General features: G+C 37.6%; 1 protein-coding gene across 1 annotated transcript in view; it reads right to left on the reverse strand.

The window, feature by feature from the left end:
- Positions 1-15,245, reverse strand: part of SMURF2 (SMAD specific E3 ubiquitin protein ligase 2) — a 67,326-nt gene that overhangs the window by 37,230 nt on the left and 14,851 nt on the right. The window contains exon 2 of the mRNA XM_074921816.1: positions 1,337-1,375. Within this exon, the coding sequence (XP_074777917.1) occupies positions 1,337-1,375 (39 nt within the window). The remainder of the gene's footprint in view (positions 1-1,336; positions 1,376-15,245) is intronic.

A 15,245-nucleotide genomic window follows, 5' to 3' on the forward strand; every position in this document is an offset into this window, starting at 1 on the left:
ACAAAGAATTTGGCAAAAAACAGATAAACCAGATCTACATTCCTCCTATTTTTAAGATTAATTACAATCACAATTTTGGGTGTTATTGGTATTACAGGAAATCACGTATAGGAGGTTATTCTTGCTTTTGAGGTCCACTTTCCACTTTGTTTTCTGCTAGCTTTCTACTTCATTTTTTGCCAGCTTAGTACCTTGGAAACACTGAACACAAGTTCAGCTGATCAACAAAAATCAGTGCAAAGATGGTGTCAGGCTACGCAGCTGAGGACAGGAAAGAAGCAGGACCAGAGCAGCCTACAATTAGCTTTACTGCAACTGCTATTCTCACCAACCTATTAACTGACACCAAAAGGGCTGGTCCCACCACTAACGTCCCTAAGTCATGCGGTCCTATCCCTTTCCTCCCCCCCCATACTGACTCCTTCCCTCAGCTGAGTGCCCAATGAGTCAGATGAAGGAACTAATGTGGTGAAATATTATTCACATTTTCTGTAGTGCAAATTCTGTACCAGTTCTCCTTCCTCAGGTGACTCATGATGGAGCTGGTCAAGCAGCAAGAGTGGCTCAAGACAAGTGTCAGACAAAGCACATGGGGAAGGGGAGGAACAGGACCTTGTGAGATTTGTCCTTTGGTACAGAAGCACATCACAGATTTCAAATCTTGAGGGGTTTTTTTAAGCATTATTAAACTGCTAAACACCTGAAAACTTGCAATCAGTACAAAAACCCAGATATAAAGGAACTTTTAGAAGTATCACAAATTACAACATAATTCTGCATCAACCCTTCAAGTTCTCCTCAAAGCTCAGGTCTGATCTTTCAAGATCTTCCTACTCCCATCTAGGAAGCAGCAGGCAGGTGATCTGTGTGTACCTACACAGCCAGTAACATTCCTTTCTGCCTCCTTCATTCACCTCTTAGCACTTCTTTCAAAACATTATTAAAATTAATTAAAAGATAATTTCAGAGTACGTAAGTATTATGACATGATTATTAATAATTAAGATGTACATCTGTCTGCTGGACAAAAAGTTCTTATATGAAAAACATCAATAAATGTGACACTAATTGAAAAACATGTGATTTGCCTGAAAGAGTAAATTTGTTTCCCACTCCCAAAAAGAGTGTGTCAATGTTTTAATTATTATGAATCCGTGACAAGTGTCACCTAAGAAGAAATTGGAAGCCCTGAAATAAAACTGTGTGAAAACATCAAAGCTCCCAGCCCCCTTAATGCAAACATCTTAATACAATGATCCTATACAAACACTGATGTACAGTATCTGCATAATATTTATCTCACCTATAAACATATAAAACTTCAACAGCTACTTACGGAAAAAATCCTTTTTCACCAAGTTTTTTGCACACAGTACTGTAAGAAAAAAAAAAAAAAAAAAAGAAATACAAAATTAAATTACAGATTCCCAGCTTGAAAAAGTTAACTTTTCTGGAATGCTAGACAGGTAAATCTTGCTCAAAATCAAATGAATGAACACAAACAAACTATGCTCCTACGTGATTTATATTGTCACGTAAAATAATTCCTGCAAGCTGAGGCACAAGTGTCAGCTTTTGACAATTTACCTTTAGGTGGATTATAGTGGAAGCGATATGGTAGCGGTTTCCTCAGGCCACAGTTTCACATGCATTTCCCCCTGCCTCAAAAAGGTTTTGCCAACTCTGTGTGAGGGAACTGGACCATTTCTAACTGGCTCACCATACAGTGGCACAAACAATCGTGCCAGTAAGATCAGCAGTATTTCACGAGCAGGGTCTTATGTTCAGTCCTACAGACCAGCAAACCTCCTTGATGATAAAAAATAGTGCATTAGGAAGTCTAGGCTTTTCTGTTATCCTGCGTGGAAACTAAATGAAAGTTTTTACCTAAAAACGTTTGGGTGGAGTAGACTAACTTCTAACACCAGAGTTTTGATGGCTCCAAAGATATGTTTTATTTGAAGAAGCTGATAATTGTTTTGGGCTTTTTTGTTTAAATTAAAAGGGAGGAACATTTGCATTTGTCAACTAAAAATACCAAGGGAAAAACAATCTCATATGAAAATAAATGAAATTTTTTTAAAAAATAAATAAAGGTCAAAGGAAACAACTTTCATATAAAGATGCCAAGGTACACACAGAAGACTTCTCCTCACAAAATTCACCACTGTTCAACTACATATGCTTATCTATTGTCACAGGTTTAGTAAGCAGGAAATATTAGATTCCCCTGTGAAACATTAAAATATTTACCGATAACACAAAAGGATTCTTGGGTATCGAGTGAAAGTGTGAGTTCCCACAGCTAGTACAGCAAAAAAAGGGGAGTGGGGAAGAGATATTTGGTTGGTGTTGCAGAAGCCTCCTCAGTGTATGATTCGCTTGGATATTTCTTCCATGAGATCGTCAATATTCCTTACTACCAGAAAATGCAAAGACAGAAAGCGCATCCAATAATCACAGCCCACAGACTCCACCCAAAACCAAACAAAAGTGGTCATGCTTTCCCCCATAAAATATCCTCAAACTGATCCTGCAGGGCTATGAATTCTCCAGTTTCTTTTACAGCATCTGTCCAAATAAAAGTAAGAGGACGTAATTCACGAGCACTGCCATGGAGATTTTCACAGTAAGGGCAGAGAAGCATCATCCCGAATAGTTCTGCATGCTAGCACAGTCAAAGTTACATATTATTCTAAATCAATGAAATTAATGTTTTCCGAATGTTTATGTTGATAAAGGTGTTGATTTTAGTGAAACTGTTTTCCACAGGAATTCAACACTGTAAAATCTAGCTAAAACTCTACTTGGGTCTAACAAGTTTTAGTTCCCCATAAAACAGAAGGGGACACCTACTAATGACTACAGGTAGTCAAAAAACAATCCCCTGCACATTGACATATAACACAGGAAAGGTGTATATAAGCTCCTAGCTTATATTCAGCATATTAGTTTGATGCAAGAGGGTGCTAATAGCAATATCATTAACCTGAAAAAAAATTACCTGATTCCAGGTTGTTATTAGTTGGTTTTTTTAGGAGAAGATAAAAAAATAATTTCTCTCCATTCAAAGACATAATGGTAATCCTAAAGCAGAGCTCTATTCAAGGGATTTTCACCCAATAATTCTACTGTAAACAGTAGAGAACCAAATGTTTTAGGTATTTCTGATACCTGGAGTTCAAGCATGTATAGGAAACAGACTGTCACATCACTGTCTGCTCCACAAAGCATTCAAAAGATTTAGGATTGTCTAATAAAAATTTAGCTACTAAAGACTTCCATGTGCCCAGCAATTTAAAGTCTACTCTATCCATACAATTTATAATAATTGAAAAGACACTTAAAGAAACAGATAATAAGACAAACTTAGAAAAATGCTTCTGCGGTTCCTTAAGACCTCATTACACCAAAAATATCCTCAGCCTGAGTTGTCAACAGACACTACTTGCCCATGAACTGAAAAAGGTTACTACTCACCAGCCACCTTTCATCTAGTGGTGAAAAAACTTCAACTAAAACAGATGCTTATATAGATAGCCACTTTTTAAAATATCTCAAATATATATAATTATTTGCAGAATTTCACCCATGCAAAAAGAAACAGGAAGTGTGAAGTGAAGCTGAAGGCTTTAAATCCTTCAGTGCACAGTGAACCATACAGTACATTCCTGAAATCATACAATGTCCAAAATAAAAGGAGTTTGACTAATCTTTTTTAAGAGAAATTGTAAGGTTAACAAATTATAAACACTTCTTTTCAAAGTATTAAGCAAGCCTGCAAGTGCAATTTAACCAAAGTCTCACTTTTATAAGATTGGGCACACGCACAACATACAGACTAATAACCGTTTCCCCAACAATTAGCCATGAGTGAACAAACTAATATTTTTGGCTCAAGATTTGCTTCTCTAGTAACCACATTTAAGGAAAGTCAGATGTCAGCCCACTCTGGCTTTGTCAGGTTAACAAAACAGGAGAGACGCGGAGAGATCTTCCATTAACAACACCCTTTCTGCCAGGTATTTCTAGGTGAAAAAGCCCAGGGTCTCAGGAGCATCAGCTCAATTCTAAGTGAAACAATCTTCCATGCACAGAGCTGTAATCTATCTCAGGAGGTTTTTTGGACAAAACTTTTCCCACGGGTGGGGAAAGTACCAGAGTTTATGCTCCACTTTTCTAACAGTTTCAACACTGTATTAAAACCTATTCTGAATATTCTGATAACCAACTGATTAATAGTTCCTTGAGAATAAAAACTAAGGAAGTTTGGTTTCCTATGGATTTATGCTTCATGGCTGACTGAAAGCTATAGCCGAGGCTTTTCCCACTGGTAGGGCATTTAGACAGACACTCTCCCACGCAGACTCTCCAGTGGTCTAGCACCATGGGATCTCTTGCTGCAGCTTTTTCCTCTCATTTCAGGTCACTGCTAGGGTCTCCTCTTTATCCAGGCAACAATTCTCATAAAACTCATGGGACTTAATTATCTTTGAGACCTCTATCCTATGTCAAATTTGAGCTAAAGATTCAAAAACCAGAAAGAACCATAGCAAGATTTATTTTCCTTGACAAAGCCAAGTTAAAATGCTGATGGTTCTGGGCTCAAACTCACATCGTTATCAGATCTACGCAGTTGTACCATTAATAGATCCTCTAGAGGCACAAGGCCACTGAAGGAGGTTATTTTTTATTTGTATGTGCTTGTTTTAAAACATTTTTTAATTAAAAAATATTTTTAAAGCAAAAGTTAAGCTATTTAAACTTGCACTGAAGGTTTTCAGAAACTAGAAAGCAAGCCAATGCCTGTATATATTGACACTGGTTTGGAAAAAAGGGGGGGAGGGAAGCGTTGTACCATAAATGCATCATCAGGACATTAATGGCTTCTAGTACACATATGCAGATAAAGTATTTATTACTAAGTATCAATGAGTCAGTGGATAGCTATGTTTTGTATTTATTACAGACTTCCTGGGTAGTCTACAGAAAAGAGAACATTAATATTCCAATACAAAGGAACAATATATATGTGCCAAGACAAACATGCACATCAGTTTTACATACGTTCATTAAATATCTCTTTATCACGCCTTATGATCTCATTCTAACACATGCTACTCAGGTCAGTTCACAGAAACACGAAGACAGCATGATATTATAAGCTACCTGGTCTCCTTCCATGACAGCTTTGCACAGTTCTCAAATATTCAAAAACAGAAATTAAGTGAATCTCATTTGTCAGTTTTCTTTTTCTGATTTATTACTCCAGTGACTGACAAAGAATGGTTTACTGAAAAATAATTTAACTATTGCAAGTAAATGAAAAATATTTAATATCCCCAAACTTCTGTAATCTAATTTATGTATCATCTATTAAAATTTACATGCAATTATAAAGGGCGATGAAATAATTTGTTGAACCCACAAAAAACCTGAAAGGAACTATGATTATTGAAAATGTGATTTTAATAGAAAGATAAATATTTGTCTCATTTTCTAAACTTTTCTTACTCTTTTTGCTAGCTACTGATTAACTCTTGTTACAACTGCTTTTTACTTTGGATTCATTTTTTACAGAAAAATCAAACTTTTTATTGCATGAAATTGTTATAAAAGATATCCCATGTTATACTTTACCAGTATTTTATATAAGTATTAAAAAGTATGTTTATTTCAGAGTAGTAAGTGTATCTATAACACAAGGTCTCCATACTTAAAGGGAAGAAGCACATGAAGAACAAGAGTGGAAAGGAGAGCGCCATAGTAGGAAGCTTGCAACAAAAACAAGTAAAAAGTGATAAATATCTACAAGATTTCACAAAATCACCACATCTTAGACATGATCTAAGAGTCTCCAACGATGCTATTCACCTTCAATGGCTGGATAACAGACCCAGAATGAGTGTTGAGGAAGGCAATGTTAAGAAAGAAAAATGTTATCTGAATTTAAGGAACTTGGGACATTTAGGGGTAGTGATCTTGTATTCAACACTCAACAGTTATTTCCAACCTACATCAAAGTGCTTATAGCCAGTTTGTTCACCACATTCCTTCATACCTGCAAAACAGGAATAATACTACTTTACCTCACAGGTACGTTTTCGTGTTATGTTACCTGTATGTTTGTAGACTCTCATCTATCTGTTATAACGTGTCTCTTGATTTATGACAAATTACAAGGTTTAAATGTGTTTGTACCCAGCAACACAGGGTAGGAGTACCTCAGGGCTACAGTTGTAGACGATCACAATACGTTTAAAATTTCTATATTAAAAATACTATTGCTTATTAACTATTATTAAACTATCTCCTTAAGTAAATAATTCTTAAACAAACACACTGAAGACGCATGAATACTATAAAAAAGTAATCATAAATGTCTATGGAAGCAAGCACACCAGCTGAAGAAGCTGAAGGAAACACATCATCAACACATTTAAAACTCAGTACGTGACTTAGTAAGAAAACACCCCCCATCTCATGTCAGACATCCACAAGCAACCAACACTGTGTCAACAGACAGCCCCAAGTTTATAGGGGGAAGAAAAGGACTGGGTCCAAAACTAAGATTATGTTTACTAATCTTCTGGCTTTTCATGTGTCATCACCGTAGAAGAACTAGTTCAGCCTTCTGAATCCAAGCAACGCTTTTAACAATATAATTCCTCTTGGTTTTTTCTTTCCCCAAGGGTTTTTCCTCCCAGAAAAAGTGCTTGTTCCAGAACATATGTAACACATGGGATAGCGAGGAGAAGGACAGGCTGCCTATCAGTTTTTACCACAACAGTTCATTTTGAAGACAAGTCTTTCTTCCCCCTACAGGAACACCATCTTTTAATGAAAGCCATTAGCATTGCTTTTTGTGATCAGATCCCAGTTGTTTGCATGTAATACGCAGTGCAATACAATCACTAAAATAAGTCCCAGCTGTAGAAACACAATGCTGTGCTGTTGCTAATGTGTGTTGTACTGATAATGAATGGTCGTCTATGCTTTAATCTGAATAAAGCTCCCAACTGCTCTGCTTCTCCTTGCCAAAAATTCCCCTTCCTCCTCCAGACTGTGGTTGCATTCCAATTACACTGCTGATTGGAATGAGCCTGCTTGGGGGAGGGAGAGGAGAGGGAGGCAAATGAAGGCACACACACGCCCCCCCTCGCCTTCGGATGCCTGCCCCTGGGACCCAGAAACTGCTTGGGGTGTTTGAACCCTATGGCTGACATGACATACTTTTCTCCACATCGTGGAAAACTCTTTGTAAATTTATTTATTTACTTTAGAAAAATGACGGGCAAACAGCACACACCGTGCACAGGTTCCAGCAGGATAGCTCAATACTTTAAACATTTCTAACAGATTCCTACTGTTTTCTTCCATTGTTGGCACGCTACAGAGAAACTTATAGTCTTCTGCTTGCATTCCCTCCTTGGACCTGCCTAAATTCTCACATGGGAAGATATAAAACAGGAGGTCCTCAACTATTCACGGAACAAAGAGCTGTAAATAATGCCATACAGATTTGCAAATACAGCTGTTGAGGTAATAATGTTCTCAATTAAGGTTTCGAAATAAAATTGTTTATTCCAACTACTCACATTAAATTTTATTTTACGATTAATCTCTCCAAGGATTTTTTTTTTTTTTTTTAAGCCTTCATTTCCTTTCACTTTTAATTTCCTTTGAAAGGTGTTTTTTCTTCAGATGAACAAACTAAGTGACAGAACAGGATCATAAATGAAGAATTTACTTTCAGTTAATGCAATCAATTATTGTCAAGAAGGGACACACAAAGATAGGTAAACCTACCAAATACATGTTTCACAGGTGCACAGGGGTTTTGAGTAAAGAAGGTGTTGAAACATGAAATGGGTAAGAATGCAGCAGCTGACCATTATTCTAACCAGGATCACTGATCAACAGGAGCTGGAAGGTTTCATATTGCACCTAACAATAAAGAGGGCTGCAGCTGTTCCTCTCTCAGATCAGGTCTAGCAATCATATGGATGCAAGGTAGATCAGGAAGCTGAACTGGCTTAACAGAAAATTAGCCTTCTGGGGAGATGGATTAATTTGCCATTGGCTTGGAGAGCTGCGTTGACTTACCCTGCAGTCATGCCATCCCGAGCAAAGGGATGCAAAGGAAGCAGCAGAGGTGCATGGCTGCAAAGGAGGGAGGATTGCCCTGACTACCTTTCTGATGGCAACTTGAGGTTGCACTGTGGAAGTGCACTCCATACCTGGGAGTTTTTCTGCTCTGAAAACAAAATACACCCTCCCCAGTATTTTAATTCAGACGGCTAGTTTTCCCTCCTCTCTCTGTTTGGTAGTTCTAGACATTTATTTAAAAAAAAAAAAAATTAAAATACTTTTTCTAAAAGCAGATTTTTGCCATCAGGATGCCAAAATAACAATCTAACACCCTTCAGGTTTTCAGAGACACAATCTTAACCTTAAACATTCGGATGGAGTGTTATTTTCTATTTCCCAAAGCACACTCAGAAGCACGAAATCAAAACACTGAAAAAAGCATTTTTCTTGCAAGTATACACAACTGCTTTCAGCTGCTCTGTTTTACTTACTGACAGCTGCTCTGAGACTCACAAAGCATTAGAAATTTAGAATAACCTAACGAGCTCTAAACTAGAGTTAGTACAAAGCATGTACAAACACAGAGGCTGGCATGCCCTTCTTAGAAATGTTTATTTTCCCCAGTAGTTTATCTGAAATTCAGTGCCACCCGATTTAAATCTCCAAACACCATCCTCTGAAGCTGTGAGTTGAAAGGGTCACTAGTCGCCCCAATGCCTCTCTTTTTTTTCTGGGACCAGTATAGAGGGAGCAAACTCCCAAGATGAGGGTGCCATATGACATGCACAGGGATGCCCAGTTCACCCAAGGACACCAGACAAACTGATGCTGGTTTCAGACATACTCTGCTCAGTTAAATTAAATGTAAACACTCTCCACCATCCATCCCCTAGATCCGTGGTTCTGCAGCAGGGAAAGCACAGTGTGAGCGCTGCCTTCTGAAGCAGCCAGGTAAACCTCAAACCACCGTCACTCGCTGCTTCCTCTAGATATCTTTTTCTGATGTGAATTAGGAAATACATAATATGATCTCTTCTGCCCTCCTGAGCTATGGGAGCCAGGACAGCTTGGAAGGGATGGTAACTTCAACAGGCACAGCTATCTGCCCATACTCTTACCACTTACAATTCATACTGTTAAGAAACTAATTTTCAATTCTCTTTCAGAGTTTAAATCTAATGTAAATTTAGAATCATGTACCAGTTCTAACTGTCTTACTAGGAATATGTGTTTAGATTGAGAAGTACTAATTAATTTTTAAAGTGCTATTAAACACTAACCTGTCAGGTTGAAAAAAAAAAATTCAACACTAATTCTAAGTGACATATAAAAGCATTACTGCTAGGCTGATATCCAAACACAAGGTAGATCACTTTAAACTCTTTCAAAACGCATATTAGGATAACCTTAGTACTTGAAAAGCACTTTTAACAAGAATTTCCTTTAATAATTGTTACAATTCTAAATTGTCCCATAAACATATTTCTGCAAGTTCAACACAAGCCAGATGCTAAATCCTTAAGATGCTGCATGTAAAACAAAACCCATTTCAAAGGATCACATGCACCTGCTTATAAGCATTGTCAGTTAGAAATCAGTGTCTCAACAAATCGGAATTATTCCTCTGGGGCTAAACAAACAACACTACAATATACTCCATTCAAACACCAAAGAGCAATACGGATTATCCAGAAGTGAAAAATGTCCTAAGAATGCAATGTACTTTAAATCACTGCAAAATATGCCAGAAACTAACATAGTGACAGTACATTTTGCTTTCCAACTGATTCACTGTATTAAATCCTACCTGTAAGAGTAGGTTGTGCTTTGACTGGATTTAGAATTCTAGATCCATATTTCTCGCATGTAATACAACTCATGGAGATTACCATTCAAAATGAAAACATCACGCATTTTATCATGGAAGAAACGTTAATAAAGATGCATTGCATCACTGAATATAAACAGTTAAGCCAATAAATCATTCATCTCATGCAATAATAAAATTCTGGGACACAGTCTCGCAGGCTATTTTAAATTCCCGTAAGGGGGGGGGGACACGACACGACAGCGACTCAAGACTCCAGCAGTCTGCTGGGGATGTCTGAACGACTTGTGGACACAGCCAGATGGAGTCTGCCTAGATTTGCCATGTTTAGACTCCTGTTTTAACATCATGATGTCTACTTCACAGTATTGTTTTACTGTAAACAAAAGGCTTCCTTTTCCACTTCTCCTCCCTTATTCCACTCCAAGCCAAAAGTAAAACAAAACACAAAACCCCCCACACCATTGAATTCTTCCTTCAAGCAACTAATGCATTCACATTTCCTAGATTCATTCAGTGATGGGCTTACTGCCACACACGTCACCAGCTCTATTCATGTGTCCAGTTTATTTGATACGCCTGTCAAGAGGCAAAGGAAAGAAATGATGCTGCCACTTTTGCAATGAAGGTAGCAACCCTCCCCAAGCATTTCCAATCCTACCCTCAAGTTTTACAAGTTTCTGATGGAGATTCACGTTTGCACCAGTGAAATTGAATATGTAGATGCAAAACCCTAAGTTATTTTTGATTTGCCTTTTTTTAGCTATATACCAAATATGCAAATTAAATATGATACAGGACTACATCATCCCCATCAGGGCTCTGTGTAAACTAGGGCTTCAGCCACAGCCTCCAACAGTGAAAAAGAAGCACAAGTAACACGTGGGAAACTTTAAGAAAACAAAGGCTATTGCGAATATTTGCATTTCCTGGTTTAGTGTGGAAGGAGCCTCTCAGACCAGCCAGGATGTTCCCAATGCATAACTTCCATACACTAGAATTCCACTTCACTTCTCCACCCTACTCCAAAATGGCCTAACCCTTGCATCTCGTCCATTTTTCAACATCTCAAAACCCATTACCGTACCATGAAGTCACCATAAATACACTGCTTACAGAGACTGAATACTACACTGGTCAGTTGGGACGACGGAGGGGGAGGAAACAACATAGCTTTAAATTAACAGCTATTAGAATACTTAAAAAGTCAGCAGACAAAGATTAATTTTCAAATCAATTTCAAAGTGATCAGTTCTGTTTCTCACATTTGAAGTAAGCATAAAATTGTATTCCAGTAAACAAAATCAGGGTGGGAAACAAAAATCCATTAAAAGGTAAATTAACCCATCAGCTCTGCTGTTATATTTGCTCTATGATCCTCTCAATTATTCTTATTTTATCTTCCTGTATTATTAAAAACATAATATTCATTAAAAAAACCCTTTTAATTTAAAGTAACATTACTAAGATTAACTAATCTTAAACCTACAGAGGTGATTATTATATGCAAACATGAGTGAAGTAAACTATTACAAGCATTAACTCAATTATCCTAGAAATAAAGAAATAGAATAGTATTTAAGAGCTCAGGCAAAGAAAAGGGGGGTACTCTTATCTCAAACTCTCAAGAATCATTGTGCTAAAATCTTACCTCAATCCTTAAAGGCTTGTTTGAAATGCCAGCAGCTAGTTTTTAACCAAGACCCCGTTTAGACAGAAGTGATTAGCCCAAAATTATCAACTTGCAAAATACTTAGCACAGGATTCTTTCCTGAGAATTGGGTAAATAAAAAAGGTAACATGGAAATTTACCCCTACAGCTTATTTTGACAGAAACGGGGGGGGGGGGGGGGGGGGGGGGGCTAACACTAGAAACAAATTACAGCTCTGCTGTGCCTGATGTATTTCATGCACCTCTAAAAACGTTCTGGGGGAAAAAAATGCTAACAAGCAGCAGAGCCCTCGGATTTGTTTCACTGCAGTAAAACTCTCCACCCTCTGAATGATCTATAGTAGAGGCAACAACAAAAGAAATTCATGATCTAATTACCAACCAGACAAAAATGCCCTGAATTTTAAAAAGGGTCTCAGACAAGAGGCACCTGCAACTAACCCAGACTCCTGGGTATTAGGAATTGTAGATACCAGCCGCTTTCCAGACTCTCAGACCACTGCCATCTCTGTCGGGACACAGTCACACACTTGATTTCAACAGGAAGTCTCAAAATTCTGTCTCCGCTACAGACTCAATGATCCTGGGGGACTCCTACTGCTGGGGTTTTTTTGGCAAGAGGCAAAAAGAACCAGGAAAAAAAAAAAAAAAAGACAGCAAAGCATGCCCATCATTTACCCTTCATGAGTAACTGTTGTGTCACTCTTCAGCAAAATGTTGTAAATATTAATTTTATCTATGCTAACAAAAGAATTGTCAGCTGCTTTGTAAGCCACCAGTCCCAAAACATGACAACAGCTAAGGTAAAAAATTGGGGGGTTTGTGTGTGTGTGTGTGTAAATTCTGGTATTTCAAATATATAACTTGAAATATTTGAGTCATTTTTTAAAAAAATAATTCTCTAATAAATAAAACTTAAAAGTCCATGAGGATCATTATTTTGATACTATCACTAGCAAAAATCACTAATTAAGCATCCACCCTTAATCTAAACTCCTAGGTCAGCACAATTTTGTTCTACTCCTACACCTGACGTACTGAAATCATATTATATGGGGAAATACAGATGAGTGATGCACTCTACATCCTCCTGCATGATCATCAGCACCACAACTTCAGACACGAATTCTGATCTGTCTCCCTGATAATATGTGAATCCTGCCTCTTCTTCCTTTAATGCAGCTGAAACATTTGAGCAATATATTTACTTTTTTTTGGGAGAACTGGTTTTAGTGGAGTGCTTTCAACTCTGGAAACTGCCCCTCTCCCCAGAACTGAGTTTGGCCACTGCCAAAAAAAAAAAAAAAAAAAAAAAAGTCAGCAGAAAGATGTATGGACTATATATACACCTCTACCTGGTTACTGAGCTTATGTCTCTGACCACATAGTTCTGGGTCTACCTACAGAAATACAATACCATCTAAGTGGGCAATACTTGCTTTAAGCAGCTGGTGTACTTGCAGAAGACCCAAGATGTCACTCATTCATACACTGTCAAAATTCTTGTGTACCTCAGTCCAGCCTTTTTCCCCCCCATCAGAGAGAGAACCATGAAACCTCATCTCCTGGAGATAATTATATCAATAGCCTATATAATTTATAAACTGATTTAGTTAAACTGTAGTCCTTTAATATGAACAGCTTCAGTTCAGTTTCTCTGTGTAAACAGATGTGTTCTACAGAACAAATCCAAACAGTTTAAGAAGCTGCTGCTGTTAAACAGAGATAAGCAATCCTATTTATTTCAACAAAAGTAAAGCGACTTATATTAAATCCTCATTTTGTTTTGCTTTGGTTTTACACAAGTTATTTAAATTATATACTACTGTGAGAAATAATACAAAAACGATTTTAAAGAAACACCACCAAGAGATTCGGATGAAGTAGCTCGCCAACACATGAAAATAAAGAATCTTGCCCAAAAAAGCTTCCATTCAATTCAATCTACAACTCCAGAAATCTTTTGGGAAAAATGAAATGTTCAAGAGATGAAGAGACAAGAATTGATTGTTAAAGAGGAGCACACAGTTGGAGATAATAACCAGTAGAGAGTAAAAATGAAGCAAGCTAATGGGAAGCAGGTAAGACTGAAAGGGGGAGTTGCTGATCACATTAATGTTAAAAAAATATAACACTGTGTATCAACACTCCTAGATGTATAGCAAATGAATAAGAAATTAGAGGATACTGCTAGGCATCTACAAAGGCAGAACAGCTTTCAAGCATAATGAGCATGCAGGGACTCCACTGATCTCAACCACCAGTTATGAGCTTCAGAAGGTCTGTGTGGACACAGTGGGGATTTTGAGGGGACACAGGAATAGAAAGCTCTCATTTACTCTAGTGCCTTTCACTCTAAAAACCCTCACTCTCTTGCAGTTCCACTCACAACACATTATACTAAATATCACTTCTGGTTTTTACCGTTTCTGACACAGTTGCACGTGCAAGGTAAAAGCAGACCCAATTTTCCAGAGGAATCTTTACATTAATCTCCCAGGCACACTGCTCCTTGGGTATCTCAACTGCTGATTGAGGGCTATCCCAGGCCCCACCCTCCCAGTATAATTATTTGCTAAACAATATATTAACTTACCAAGTAAAACAAATTTTCCTCTCACAACTATCTTCTTACATCTCAATTACTTAATACCAAACACCATTCAGTGACCTAATTCCTTTAGTTTATCATCTGTGTTTCTTAGAGCTAATATGACAAGTTATATTAACCAAGTCCAGAGACATGCTAAAACTCTGATCAGCTATATGAACAATAAAGGAACAAAGAGGGCACAAGCCTCTTTCCTCCTTTAAATTCCTTCAACTAGCTTTGTAAACTGTACCTCCTTCCTGCACTAATCCGTAACTAAGTTTAAGAATTCCCAAATATATTTCCTGTTTATCTTTGTGCACCGTAGGCTACAAATAGCATTGTCAATGTTGAATAGATACAGATTTTTTTTTTTTTAAATACTGAAAATCAAAATGCAGTGTTCACCTTGGAACTGGCATGCCACATTAAACTACATCTCCAGCTAATCATGTATTTTCACTGAATATAAGCAATTGAACTACACTAACTCAGTTCACCAAGTCCTGCCAGCATCACTTGTGTCATGCTTGCATTCCAGACACGTAACAGTCCTCACCAGAAGGTGATATTGCCAAAGGGTCACAAGATAGGATGCATGCAAACACTGTGATTCAGCTGAAAGTCAAAAAGGTACCTGAACACGTTCAAACTTACAAAGGAGAAATTAGATCAAAGAAGCGAGTCTTGTAGGTTTTGATCCTAAATATAGACTACTGTTCAGGAGACAATAAAAAACAGAGGACTGGAGAAGATAAAGTGTTAATCGCATATTTGGTGGTTTATGAGCCAAAGCAGTCTGAGGTTTAAACTGCTTCTGCTCAGTGCTCATCCCATTCAGAGACGATGAATCATTTCCCATTTGGCAACACTTCTGCCTACAAGGCTGTCTTCTGTGAGATTTCTCCTGTATCCTTGTAATAGATTTGCTAATTTAGTACACCTGACTTTGAGCAAAAGCTATTGTTGCCAGCTGTCAGACTAGACCTCGTCCTGTTTATCAGACACATCTAAACCATCCTGTTCTGCCCCAGTCATAGAAACAGAACACTCTTTACTAATCC

This window comes from Athene noctua, chromosome 18, assembly GCF_965140245.1.
Source record: "Athene noctua chromosome 18, bAthNoc1.hap1.1, whole genome shotgun sequence".
Taxonomy (NCBI): domain Eukaryota; kingdom Metazoa; phylum Chordata; class Aves; order Strigiformes; family Strigidae; genus Athene; species Athene noctua.